Genomic DNA, 15,713 nt, shown 5'->3' on the forward strand with positions numbered 1-15,713 from the left:
CATACTGTACATGCATGCTTCACACACAGATACTGTACACATTACATACTGTACATGCTTCATACACAGATTGTACACATTACATACTGTACATGCTATATACACACACTGTACACATTACATACTGTACATGCATGCTTCATACACACATACTGTACACATTACATACTGTACATGCATCATACACACACCTACTGTACACATTACATACTGTACATGCATGCTTCATACACACACAGATACTGTACACATTACATACTGTATATGCATGCTTCATACACACATACTGTACATACTGTACGTGCATGCTTCATACACACACACTGTACATATTACATACTATACATGGATCATACACACACATACTGTACACATTACATACTGTACATGCTTCATACACACACAACATACTGTACACATTAAATACTGTACATGCTTCATACACCCATACTGTACACATCACATACAGTATATGCATGCTTCATACACACACATACTGTACACATTACATACTGTACATGCATGCTTCATACACACACACTGTACACATAACATACTATACATGGATCATACACACGTACTGTACACATTACATACTGTACATGCATGCTTCACACACAGATACTGTACACATTACATACTGTACATGCTTCATACACAGATATTGTACACCTTACATACTGTACATGCTATATACACACACTGTACACATTACATACTGTACATGCATGCTTCATACACACATACTGTACACATTACATACTGTACATGCATCATACACACACCTACTGTACACATTACATACTGTACATGTATGCTTCATACACACACAGATACTGTACACATTGCATACTGTATATGCATGCTTCATACACACATACTGTACATACTGTACGTGCATGCTTCATACACACACACTGTACATATTACATACTATACATGGATCATACACACACATACTGTACACATTACATACTGTACATGCTTCATACACACACAACATACTGTACACATTAAATACTGTACATGCTTCATACACACATACTGTACACATTACATACAGTATATGCATGCTTCATACACACACATACTGTACACATTACATATTGTACATGCATGCTTCATACACACACACTGTACACATAACATACTATACATGGATCATACACACGTACTGTACACATTACATACTGTACATGCTTCATACACACACAACATACTGTACACATTACATACTGTACATGCTTCATACACACAACACACTGTACACATTACATTCTGTACATGCTTCATACACACACACTGTAAACATTACATACTGTACACATTACATACTATACATGCATCCTACACACACACTGTACACACACATACTGTACACATTACATACTGTATGTGCATCATATACACACTGTACACACACACTGTACACATTACATAATGTACATGTTGCATACACACACAACACACTGTACACATTACATACTGTACATGCATCATGCACACAACACACTGTACAGATTGCATACTGTACATTCATGCTTCATACACACAACACACTGTACACATTACATACTGTACATGCATCATACACACACATACTGTACACATTGCATACTGTACATGCATGCTTCATACACACAACACACTGTACACATTACATACTGTACATGCATCATACACACATACTGTACACATTACATACTGTACATGCATCATATACACACACATACTGTACACATTACATACTATACATGCTTCATACACACACAGATAGAATAGATCAGTGTTTCCCAACCAGGGTGCCTACAGAGGTTGCAAAACTACAACTCCCAGCATGCACAAACAGCCTTTGGCTGTCTGGGCATGCGGAGAGTTGTAGTTTTGCAACAACTGGAGGCACCCTGGTTGGGAAACACTGGTATAGATACACACATGCACTTTTACATATAGTCATCCACAGTAGTAACACACAAACACAGGCACAGTACATAGGCATACACATATGTACACACACACATATATATATATATATATCCACACACATGCTTATGCACATATATGTAGGGACACCTACTATAGTCGGGCCCCATGTTGAACAGCCTCTGCGGTCTCCTTTCCTCACAGCTCTCTCCTCCCACCTCCCCCTCCTCCTGGTCAGACGGCTGAAGGCTGAGAGATGAGTCCGGGCTGAGGGAAGATACCAAATGCAGCTGGGGGGGGGATCGTGATTGTTGTGAGGTGAGAAGAACTCCAAAGCTGCAAATTTATTTTAAAAAAATGTCAGACATTCGGGGCCCTCTTGTTTGACTGGGCCCCGGAGCACAAACTCCCAAGAGCAGGATTGTTTAATCGCTAAAGTATGGGCAAGCACTGGCTGTGCTCGGGGGCCCCCAGCCAGCTCGGGGCCCCAAGCAATTGCTTGGTTTGCCTGTCCTGTAGCGACGGGCCTGCTTCCACGGGTCTTCTGCTCTGGTCTGCGATCGAGCAGACCAGAGCAGAAGATGACCAATAATACTGATCCGTGCAATGTCCTATGCATAGCACTGAACAGTATTAGCAATCGAATGATTGCTATAAATAGTCCCCTATGGGGACTATTAAACGTGTAAAAATAAAAACCCCTCCCCCAATAGAAACATCAATTGTCCTATTTTCCCTATTTCACCCCCAAAAAGTGTAAAAAAAAATATTTATATACATATTTAGTATTGCCGCGTGCAAGTTCTAGGTCTTCAAAATAGGGGGATTTTAAACGTACCTATTTGGTTAAACAGTTTGTAATAGAAAAGTATGTTATCATGGGTATCATTTTAATTGTATTGACCCAAAGAATAAAGAATACATGTCATTTTTACCATAAATTGTACAGCGTGGAAACGAAACCTTTCAAAATTTGCAAAATTGCGGTTTTCTTTTTAATTTCCCCACACATAGTATTTTTTGGGTTGAGCCATACATTTTATGGTAAAGTGAGTGATAGCATTACAACAGACAACTGGTCACGCAAACAACAAGCCCTCATACTAGCCTGTGGATGAAAATATAAAAGTTATGATTTTTTGAAGGCGAGGAGGAAAAAACGAAAACATAAAAAATAAAATTGTCTGAGTCCTTAAGGCCCAAATGGGCTGAGTCCTTAAGGGGTTAAAACAATTTGTTAATGTCTTATGCCATTCTTCATATAAGTAAACTTTGCAATTTACATGTTGTTGAAAAAATTAATATTTATATTTATTCTTGGCCTTTTAACCCCTTCCCTCCCTAGAACGTATGCATACGTCCCAGTTGCTAGCTTGTAAACACAACTGGACATATACATACGTCCTGACGATATCCAGCTCAGCGCGACGCGCTCCCGGAGATCGCCGGTGGGACCTGGCTGTCAATCACAGCCGGGGTCCTGCCGCAGCTGCTGAGACTGGGATCGTGCCAGTCTCCGCAGCATTAAACCTAGATGCCGTGATCAGTCCTTATTATGAAATCTATGTGGTTGACAGGGGAGGGGACTCCCTCTGTTCACCAATGGCGATCCCGCAATTCGATCTTGGGATCCTGTTGGTTGCCATGGCAGTAGGAGGTCAGCTGATGTCCCGGCTGGATCGCACAGGCTGCATGTCAGTGTGATACTGACTGTTATACTGTGCTGCAGTACAGATGTACTGCAGCATAGTATAACCTATAAAAAGTAAATAAATTAAGGTGTAAAAAAATAAAAATAAATGCCCCTTCCCCCCCCCCAAAAAAAAAAAAAACTAAATCCAAACATATACATAATATGTATTGCCATCCATGTCCATAATGTACAATAAAACGATAATGATATTTATCCTTCACGGTGAACACCTTTATCCCCTTAAAGACCAAGTGTTTTTCTGTTTTTGCTCTTTCGTTTTTTCCTCCTTACCTTTTAAAAATCATGACCCTTTCAATCTTGCACCTAAAAATCCATATGAGGGCTTATTTTTTGCACCACCCATTCTACTTTGTATTCACATCTGTCAATTTACCCAAAGATCTACAGTGAAACGGAAAAAAAAAATCATTGTGCGACAAAATTGAAGAAAAAACGTTCTTGGTAAAAATGTTCTTTATTCTGTAGGTCCATTTGATTAGAATGATACCCTACTTATATAGGTTTGATTTTGTCGTACTTTTGGAAAAAATCATAACTACATGCGCGAAAATTAATACATTTAAAATTGTCCACTTCTGACCCCTATACCTTTTTTAATTTTCGGTGTACGGGGTGGTATGAAGGCTTATTTCTTGCGCCGTGATCTGAATTTATTTATTTTTTTCACACTTTTTTTTTAGTTTATTATACAAAGTGGGCCTGTTCATGCGATACTTCCAACATTGGAGGCGATCCTGGGCCACAGGTCAGCACACTCCTTTGCTGCCTGTGATAGCGGAGCCTTTCATCTCCCCTTTATTGTTCACTATCACCCCCGCATTGTCTTCAAAATAAAAGAACACTTTTCTCCGATACGATTTTCGTTGTCGTATTACCACTGCCGAATGCACCTTCTTCCTCAGTTCAGGCTTTCCTTTTTTAACTGTAGCCATCACTATGTCACCAACACCAGCAGCGAGCAGTCTGTTCAGGCGACCTTTCATTCCCTTGACGGAGATTATGTACAGGTTCTTGGCACCTGTGTTGTCTGCACAGTTGATGACTGCGCCCATGGAGAGACCGAGGGAGATGCAAAACTTTGCACCGGAAGAACCTCCGCGTCCTCTTAGACATCTTGGTTCCCGGAAAGAGAAAGCAGGCCGCAAAGGATGCCGGGATATAGCAGCAGCCACAGCGTGATATGAAGTTTTGATCAGTACCATTTTTGTTTTGATCGGACTTTTTGATCGCTTTTTATTCCTTTTTTTATGGTATAAGAAGTGACCAAAAATACGATATTTGGACTTTGGAATTTGTTTGCGCATACGCCATTGACCATGCGGTTTAATTTACAATATATTTTTATAGTTCCGACATTTACGCACGTGGCGATTCCATATATGTTAATTTTTATTATGTTTATATATTTTTTATATGGAATTTGGGAAAAGGGGTGTGATTTAATAAGGAAGGGGTTAATGTGTGTGTTTATAGTTATTTACAATTGATCGCTAAGCGATCACTATTGCCCTAAATTTTCCATCCAATAATAAAATATAACTTTTATTGAGCCATGATTAAAATCCAATTCACAAGTGCTTAAATGATGATGGTTGCATGCAACTGCATGCTAGTAACCTGTGTAAGGGAACTGTGGCTGCAGTCCACAATTCTCTAAGTGATCTAAAGTTCAAATCAATCACACATTGCCCACCCGCCAGACGTTTCGCCAAAAGCTGTGGCTTTCTCAAGGGCTTAGAGGCAAAGTTTGTGTAATGTGTGTGTTTATAAACTTGTTTTAAACTTTTTTTTTTTTTTACACTTTTAGTTCCCTATTAACGCCGGCCCCCAGCTACAGGAATCAGCTGGGGGCCGGCCGGTATGACGCGGGCTTGAGTCGGGAGCCTTCTTCATACCGTTAATGGCCATTGGACGAGCATAGACGAGCAAATTTTCATCCAAAACGTGGAATAAAAAAGGTCAAAATGTAGCATAAATCACAAAACTGGTACCAATAAAAAGTACAGCTTGTCTCACAAAAAGTAAGCCCTCACACAATGGCTTTGGACGAAAAAAAATAAAAAAAACTTCAGATCATGACAATATAAAAAAGGGGAAAAAAGGATTTTGTTGAGAAAAGGAAAAATAACATAAAAAAGCTATATAAATTTGGTAGCACCAAAATTATACTGACAAAATACAAAATGTTTACCATACAGCCATAAAAAAAGGATTTATTTATTTTTCACAAAAAAATGCTTCATAAATCAACAATGATTTACCACTAATATAAAGTACAATATGTCACGAAAGACTCGAAAAATCTCATAATCACGTCACTAAGTGAAAGCATGTCAAAGTTATTACCACTTAAAGAGACACAGACCAGATTTGAAAAATTGGGCTTGGTAATTAAGGTAAAAATAGGCAGCATCCTTAAGGGGTTACATTTCTGCCACTAGGGGTCTCCCTTTCTGTCCCGGAGCATTTGTTCTCTTCAGAGATACAAAAGGTGTGTAATGCAGGCGGGACATCGGCTATACACAGCACTCGCTCTTTGCCTGTCAATCAAACAGATGAGAGCGAGAAAGGAGTGCAGTAGTGCGGCAGGTCTGCTCCGATCCTGCTCCACTCTGTATATGTGCTGAGAGGAGGGGATTGAGGAGCAATCTGCTATGATTGGCTGCCTCTTCTATGCGGAGCTCCCTAGTGCTAGCGCAGCATAGATTAAAGAAGGTGGAAGTTCTCAGCAGGGCTTCAGATCACTTTGTGCCTGCTGGGGAACACCCCCCTAAATATACAAAACAAATAATAAAGGCAGGGGCAGGGTATGATGAGGGAGGGAACTATAAGGGAGGGTAAAAAAAAGTTATTTAATGACAGGTACTCTTTAAAGGAAAACTGTCAGATATTTTCTCCCGCACTATCCATAGATATTGATGGATAGTGCGGGAGACACTGAATTCCAATGATCCCTACCTTGCCCGGATCCGTCCGGCTGTTCGCCCGCAATTGTAGTTTTATTATATGTGGAAATCTTGCTGTAACTGGCGCGGGCGGGGCTTCTGTAGCTTAACTGGCACTGACGTCAGCGCCGCTTATGAATATTCATCCCCCCTCCCCCACAGTTCTCCCTCTCTTCCCCGCTCCTAACTGGAGGAAGGGGGGATGAATATTCATAAGCGGCCGGCGCTGTGGATGGGCGGAGCTGACGTCAGTGCAAGTTAAGCTGCAGAAGCCCCGCCCGTTCCAGTTACAGCAAGATTTCCACATATAATAAAACTACAATTGTGGGCGAACAGCCGGGCGGATCCGGGCAAGGTAGGGCTCATTGGAATCATTGGTACCTGCGGATAGTACTGGAGAAAATATCTGAAAGCTTTCTTTTAAAGGGGTACTCCGTTGAAAACCTTTTTTCTTTTAAATTAACTGGTGGCAGAAAGTTAAACATATTTGTAAATTATACAATGAAAGAGAGTAGCGTGCACTCACCGCGGGTAAACAGCTGCAGGCCCGAGGTCCGGGATCACTGCGGCATAGACGGAGACGGTAAGGGGCGCTCAGAGGCTACGCCGGCTGTTTCGGACGTAGGAACGTCCTTCTTCCGGCCTCAACGTTCACGTCATAGCGTTGCCCTTTTATGGAAATCTGTGGAAAACGTGAGTAACCATAGAAACGTATAAACTATGGGTCGGTGTATGGATCAAAAATGGTCCAAAAAGCAGAGGTGAGTCAGGAATAGAGGAGGTGAATTCCATTACCAAATAGTAAAGAATAAAGCTAATAATGGGAACTATACATTAATAGTAATGACTATAATAAATATATAGACCATAATGACAAGGGAAAGTTAAACCTGAAAAGTGAACAAAATAATAAATGAATAGTGATAAGAAAAAATAGTAGAAAAAACAGTAGTATTTATAACTGAATATATTGATACTATAAAGTACAATGAAGGACTCATACATCTAACTTAAGAAGTGGTACATGTCAAGTCGCTCATTCAGCCCAGCCGGGCCCTGAGCGTTGCATCTGAGAATGTAACGTGCTTCACATTGAAGAAGGACATTCTCCCTATCTCCTCCTTGATTAAGAACTGGAATTTTTTCTATTCCTCCAAAACGCAACACATCTACATCATTGTTATGCGTTTTGTGTAAATGTTTCGCTAATCGTGGGGTGCCTGTTCCTCTGGAGAGCGTGTATTTGTGTTCTCGGAACCTGGCACAGAGTTGTCTCTTAGTTTTACCTATGTAATACCTATGGCAGGGGCAGGTTATATAATAGATGACAAAAGTGGTCTTACATGTTATTAATTGTTTGACGGTGATAGAATAACCACCAAGGGTGAGATGTTTAGCTCCTGTGTTAAATCTGCTAAATTTGCAGGACCCGCAGCGATGATTACCCACTGGGGAAAGATTTTGTAGCCAAGTTTCGTTAGGGGATGAAGTATGTTGTTTAAGTTTATCTCCAATGGTATGGTTCTTCCGGTAAGTTATTAGAGGGCATAGAGCTGTAACTTGTCTTAGATCCTCATCTGTAGATAGTATATGCCAATGGTGTCTGATAGTGGAGTTTATGATATCGTTCATTTGAGTGTTCTTGAATGAAAATGTAAATCTTCGTTCTGTATCTTGATTATTGTTTTTTTTTGGTTCTATTTTATTGTATTAAATTGTTTCTGTTCATTTGTTCCACTTTATTGAACGCTGTCTGGATGATATTGATGGGGTATCTGCGAGCTAACAATCGCTTTTGTAATTCTTCTGCTTGCGCTGAATAGGAATCATGCTCACTATTTAGTCTTTTTAGATGCATGAATTGACTCAGGGGAATGGCACGCTTGGTGTGTGCAGGGTGCGAACTCTTAAAGTGAAGTAGGCTATTACGGGCTATTTCTTTCCTGTAGCCCTCCGTATGCAGGCCTTGAGGTGTTTTGATGATCCTAATGTCGAGGAAGTCTAGATGACTCTGACAAAAGAAAGGAAGAAAACAGTGACCTGGGACCGGGAACAACAAAAGTAATTAACATCTCAGGTATAGATCTACCAACTGAATGCATCTCATTATTGTCTAAAGGCCTCAATTTCGACGTGTACGAGTCTTTCGACATGCCCCAATTTGAGAGTGATCTTTTTAAGGGTGTCCGTAAAATCCAACTGCATAAATTCTACAGTAAAAAAGGAATCAAAACATCTGATGACCCAGTGAGAGAGGGTGAAAGGCCTTGCACAATAGGATCATTAGGTTTTATTCCTGCAAGCGGCCTTAATGACGAGGAACTATCACATATTAAAGCGCTGGCTGAACTAGCAGATCCACAGACAGAAGACACTGACATGATAACGCCAGTCCCCGGTCATTCAAAGTTTAACAGTGGACGCCGATCTACCTTTAACCCCCCTATTCCACCAAGATCACCTCTGGATCTATTTACTCAATCAGTTACACAGGACCTGAAATGTCTTATTTATCCAGCCCCACTTAAAAACCTAACTAAGGAAGAACAGAATATGCTAACTTGGCTCTCTCAACAGAGCAACTTAACAGTTACAAGAGCTGACAAGGGCGGTTCTATTGTTGTAATGTTGTCATCACAATATGAAATCTAGAGAGAGGGAGGAAGGCGCCTCATGTGCGGGATCAGTAGATCTTGTTGGTGGGGGTAGGGGACGGTAATTCCCAAGCCGCTTACCAAAGTTGGTTGTGCGCCCACACACAACAAGGTAAAGTGCAGAAGAGATATAGAAGAAGGTCCACTGCAGCCCTCCTGGGTAAGAGTAAAATCAAAACCAAATGACCAGGGAGTCAGGAGTTTGTCTGGCGCAGAGAGGAACCATCAGGCAGCCAAGTAAAATCAATGGATTTATTAGATGCAATGCGTTTCGCTGCGCATGCGCAGCTTCATCAGGCATGACAAGAGAAGGCAGGTAACAGATATATATACCTCCAGGAATTAACCATTAAAGTACTTTTTGAAAGAGTTGTTACATAAAATTACATATCCACATATGAATGTGACAATGTATGAAAAATATATAAAAAAAATATAAATAGACAGACAAAAGTCACAAAAATAATAATGAAACAATAATGTAAAAGCACAATGGGATCATATAAACATATAAATATAATATAATTATCGCATGTGGTGTGAATATACCACCACAAGCGACTCAAGCAATCACACCGCTTAGTCACCGGTGCGGCATTCAACAACACAAGTTGGATATTATTTCAAAAAATATATATAATATAAAAGAATATGGACCTATAAGGTGCTATGTATGTTAGTTCAAAGAGTAAAAAATTGATTTGTATATCGCTGCATTATTAAATGGATAATGATAGTATAAATAAAAAATAAACAGTGCGGTAAAACAAATCGCAACTGACCAGAGGGTGATGTATGAACACTACTTAGAGAAAGTGAGGAAAAAGAACTAGAATAACTAGTGCGGTATTGAATACAGCACCCGGCGAAAACGCAGGGTGTGAATATTCGTAAAAAGATCCAAATTTACAAACATAAAAAAATAAAAGATATAGAAGTTTCTGTAAGCAGAAAGGAAGGAAAAACAAAAAACGGAACTTGGATAATAAAACATAAGGAATAATAAATACACAGTGGGGCGCTCCAGGGTGAACAGCACAGAAGGAACAACGAAAAAAACAGATCGAGATATAATATTTTGGAGATTAATCCATTGGAAGAAATGGAAAGTTTTTAAACCCTAATTTATCAGATTATTTAACTGTATCGATACATTCATTAAAACCTTGAGGGTGCAAAGTATGTAGTTTGTGAATCCAGAAGGATTCACGATTATTTAATCTTTGTATTCTATTAGGTAAATGAATGGGGATAGTTTCTAGAATAATTAATTTAAAAGTTTCGGTATTTTTTTGATGGTGAAGAGTGAAGTGTCGGGACAGACTATGCAACAAAAAAACATTTTTTATGTTCCATCTGTGCTTGTTCATCCTGGAGCGCACCGTTTGCGTGGTGCGGCCAACGTATTGGCGGTCGCAACCACAGGTTAATAGATAGATAGCAAAAGTGGTGTCGCAATTTAGTGAATCTTTTATTTTAAATGTTTGTTGTGTGGAAAAGGAAGAAAAAGTATCAGTTTGGATGATCCATTCGCAACAAAGGCAGCTACTTTTTATATTTATACTATCATTATCCATTTAATAATGCAGCGATATACAAATCAATTTTTAACTCTTTGAACTAACATACATAGCACCTTATAGGTCCATATTCTTTTATATTATATATATTTTTTGAAATAATATCCAACTTGCGTTGTTGAATGCCGCACCGGTGACTAAGCAGTGTGATTGCTTGAGTCGCTTGTGGTGGCATATTCACACCACATGCGATAATTATATTATATTTATATGTTTATATGATTCCATTGTGCTTTTACATTATTGTTTCATTATTATTTTTGTGACTTTTGTCTGTCTATTTATATTTATTTATATATTTTTCATACATTGTCACATTCATATGTGGATATGTAATTTTATGTAACAACTCTTTCAAAAAGTACTTTAATGGTTAATTCCTGGAGGTATATATATCTGTTACCAGCCTTCTCTTGTCATGCCTGATGAAGCTGCGCATGCGCAGCGAAACGCGTTGCATCTAATAAATCCATTGATTTTACTTGGCTGCCTGATGGTTTCTCTCTGCGCCAGACAAACTCCTGACTCCCTGGTCATTCGGTTTTGATATCACAATATGAAGGAGAAGCTAAACGACAGCTATCAGATCATACCACTTATGAAAAAGTGTCATCTGATCCCACAAGAAGGGTTATGGATACGCTCCGATCTTTTCTTCGTCGAAATGGGGATCCTAAATCACTCTACTGAAGAACGGTTAATACCCGTTGCATCGAAGAAACCTAAATGGTATATTTTGCCGAAAGTCCATAAGTCGCGGACCGATCCCCCCCGGGCGACCAATCGTCGGGGGGATCGGCTCCGCGACGGAATATCTGTCAAAATATATAGAGTGGCTACTACGGCCCCTTCTACCCTCCATTCCTTCATATTTAAAAGATTCTGGCAACGTCCTTTAATATTTACAGAATGTTACATGGACTAATCATTATTACCTCACCAGCATAGACGTAGAGAGCCTGTACACTCGCATCCCTATTGGTGCGGGTGTACAGGCTGTCAGGATCTTCCTTAAGCAAGCAGGGAAATCCTTAACCTTTATTAACTTCATATCTGAAGCAATAACCATTATCCTTGGGAATAATTACTTCCAGTACGAGAACCAGTGGTTCCGACAAAGGACAGGAACCGCAATGGGTACATCGGTCTCCTGTACCTTTGCAAACATTTTCCTTGCAGTATTCGAATACAATTATATATTCTCGACTAACAACATTTATGTCAGTAACATCATAGGATACAAACGTTACATAGATGACGTGTTACTCCTTTGGGAAGGATCTGAAGAGCACTTCCACTTCCTAGACTTCCTCGACATTAGGATCATCAAAACACCTCAAGGCCTGCATACGGAGGGCTACAGGAAAGAAATAGCCCGTAATAGCCTACTTCACTTTAAGAGTTCGCACCCTGCACACACCAAGCGTGCCATTCCCCTGAGTCAATTCATGCATCTAAAAAGACCACTTTTGTCGTCTATTATATAACCTGCCCCTGCCATAGGTATTACATAGGTAAAACTAAGAGACAACTCTGTGCCAGGTTCCGAGAACACAAATACACGCTCTCCAGAGGAACAGGCCCCCCACGATTAGCGAAACATCTACACGAAACGCATAACAATGATGTAGATGTGTTGCATTTTGGAGGAATAGAAAAAATTCCAGTTCTTAATCAAGGAGGAGATAGGGAGAATGTCCTTCTTCAATGTGAAGCACGTTACATTCTCAGATGCAACGCTCAGGGCCCGGCTTGGCTGAATGAGTGACTTGACATGTACCCCTTCTTAAGTTAGATGTACGAGTCCTTCATTGTACTTTATAGTATCAATATATTCAGTTATAAATACTACTGTTTTTTCTACTATTTTTTCTTATCACTATTCATTTATTATTTTGTTCACTTTTAAGGTTTAACTTTCCCTTGTCATTATGGTCTATATATTTATTATAGTGATTACTATTAATGTATAGTTCCCATTATTAGCTTTATTCTGTACTATTTGGTAATGGATTTCACCTCCTCTATTCCTGACTCACCTCTGCTTTTTGGACCATTTTTGATCCATACACCGACCCATAGTTTATACGTTTCTATGGTTACTCACGTTTTCCACAGATTTCCATAAAAGGGCAACGCTATGACGTGAACGTTGAGGCCGGAAGAAGGACGTTTCTACGTCCGAAACAGCCGGCGTAGCCTCTGAGCGCCCCTTACCGTCTCCATCTATGCCGCGGTGATCCCGGACCTCGGGCCTGCAGCTGTTTATCCGCGGTGAGTGCTCGCTACTCTCTTTCATTGTATTGTTTGATACTTTATCTAGTGTGTGCACCCCGCAGGTGCTGCGTTGTATCTTATCGGGTCCGGAGGCTGCCTGTGTATACCAGTGGTATCGTTTATCTGCATGCTTAAGCTGCACGGTGTGCTCTCTCCCTCTCTAGTGGCTTAAGGATATTTGTAAATCTTAATCCTTCCAGTACTTATTAGCTGCTGAATGCTATAGAGGAAATTCCTTTCTTTTTGGAAAACTGATGACATCACGAGCACAGTGCTCTCTGCTGACATCTCTGTCCATTTTAGCAACCATGCATAGCAGATGTATGCTAAGGGCAGCATGGGGGCTCAGTAGTTAGCACTGCTGCCTTGCAGTGCTGGGGACTTGGGTTCAAATCCCACTAAGGACAACAATAAATAAAGTGTTATTATTATTATAATAACGTCAGCAGAGAGAACTGTGCTTGTGATGTCATCAGAGAGCATTCCAAAAAGAAAAGAATTTCCTCTGTAGTATTCAGCAGCTAATAAGTACAGGAAGGATTAAGATTTTTTAATAGAAGTAATTTACAAATATGTTTAACTTTCTGCCACCAGTTGATTTAAAAGAAAAAAGGTTTTCACCAGAGTACCCCTTTAAGCTTGGTATCTGTCTCGTTAAGAAACCTCCAAAATCTCATGCGAGTAGTGTATTCAAATATTCAGAGGAAATCAATAGAAACTCTGTTGACTTCCTCTGAATATGTTTGCATCACTCTGAGTTAATTTTCCTGCTTGGTGGGGGTCTCTGCCCCCTGGACCTCCAACTATCAATACTTCTGACATGTCACATGACATGTTAAAAATTTCTTAGACAATTACCCTTTCAGCTTTCTTCTTGGCTCCCACAATGCACTGCTCTCTAATACTCAAAAAACAGTAGAAGCTCACTTAAGATATGAATGGAGAGGGAAACATTTTGTAGAATTCAGGAAGTTAGTCAATATTGTGGGTAGATCTTATATTTATTATTGCATTTATTCAGCATGTATTATGATTCCTTATCTTATTTCAAGCCTTGATCTCCTGTTTCGTGAAACAATTGAAAGTTTAATTTATTGACCTGCGTAACTACCAATTGTGAGGGTTTAACCTACATTTCCTCATTTTATTTAGTTTTTTGGTATTATGTATAACTACTTTTTGTCATAAACCTTATTGGGCACATATTCCAGATAGTAATCTTCCTTATGGCTTCTTACTTTGGTCATTGGGGTTTTCCCTTTATTTAAATCATGTCCTCTTAGAACAGGTTCTACAGCTAATAATTTAATCATAAGCAATGCAATAGTAGGCAGAGATGTCTGTAAAGGATATTCATAGATGTGTATTAGTAAGTGTTTAAGCAGCATTTACATTAGAATGTGTCTGTCACTAGAGAAAAAAACTTTTCTTCAGTCTCCCTGGAGGATGCTGAACTCATCCCTGCATTGCAAAAAAAAATATAATATGTAATTGTAAGCTCATAAGCCAGTCTTGAATTAGGTTATTATATTTGTTCCATCCCTGCATTGCAAAAAAAAATATAATATGTAATTGTAAGCTCATAAGCCAGTCTTGAATTAGGTTATTATATTTGTTCCATTTTTTTCTACATTTCTTTTTTAAAGGTGTAGCGACTAGGCCACCTTGATGGCAGGATTATCATGATGGTGTGATGTGTGGCTTGCTGCTTTGCATTGCTCCGCCCCTTAAATCCTTGGCAATGTAGCAACCCTTGGCAATGTTCTTGGTTGCAATTTTTTTAATTTTTTTTTTTTTTTTTTTATTTCAACCCTACCTTATTTTTTTTTTCATCAACATAGTCATGAGGAATTGTTTGTTTATTTAATTTTTTTGTGTGACAGGTTAGAACTATGACGCCACCATTCTATGATTACAGCGATACAACATTTTTATGTTTTTATACTAGCTGTCACCTTTTCTATTTTAATCAGTCAGTGATGAAGCTGTGTGGGGAGCTTTTTTGCGGAGCAAGCTTTAGTTTTTTTTTTTTTTATAACATTTTTTGTATTTTGGTGTGCATATGACTTTTTGCTGTTGTGTTTTGCTTTTTTTCTCTTTTGAGTCTTTACAATGCAGGTTAAATAATGGGAATATTTTAATAATTTGGATTTAGACTTAATTTAGCTGCAATTACTTGTGTGCTATAGGCACTTCCTTTTCAATCTATTTATGTGCATTGACTGTGGCTTGGCCTGACCTTCTCTAGCCATGAATTAACACGAGTGAGCTATTCTATAATATAGAACTTTGAGTTGTAACATCAGCTAACAATGGGGCATTTCCTTAGCTTTTAGCTTCTGGCTATGTGTATGCAGATCTGAATTAGCAGGTGATGTTTTCTGTTGTAATGTATCATTTAATCAGAATATACAAATACAGATTTTCTGTGTCACTACACCTTCTAGCTTTCATTGCCCAAACCAGTTCAAGGCATTGTGAGAATGCCAATCACACAAATAGAAAATGTATAGCTCAGAAGGAAGAAAATAACAAGGGGCCTGTACTTATAATTGTAACACCAGTGGTCTTCTCTCACCGGTATTCTGCACATCCCTTCACATAGTCTTTCCAGGTTATC

General features: G+C 39.2%; 2 protein-coding genes across 10 annotated transcripts in view; one reads left to right on the plus strand and one right to left on the minus strand.

The window, feature by feature from the left end:
- Positions 1–15,713, plus strand: part of SPIDR (scaffold protein involved in DNA repair) — a 1,058,688-nt gene that overhangs the window by 339,075 nt on the left and 703,900 nt on the right. The window lies entirely within an intron of this gene.
- LOC130274054 (60S ribosomal protein L23-like) lies at positions 4,340–4,760 on the minus strand. Its single transcript, XM_056521883.1, has one exon. The coding sequence runs from the start codon at positions 4,687–4,689 to the stop codon at positions 4,384–4,386; it is 306 nt and encodes a 101-aa protein (XP_056377858.1). The 5' UTR covers positions 4,690–4,760; the 3' UTR covers positions 4,340–4,383.

This window comes from Hyla sarda, chromosome 5, assembly GCF_029499605.1.
Source record: "Hyla sarda isolate aHylSar1 chromosome 5, aHylSar1.hap1, whole genome shotgun sequence".
Classification (NCBI taxonomy): domain Eukaryota; kingdom Metazoa; phylum Chordata; class Amphibia; order Anura; family Hylidae; genus Hyla; species Hyla sarda.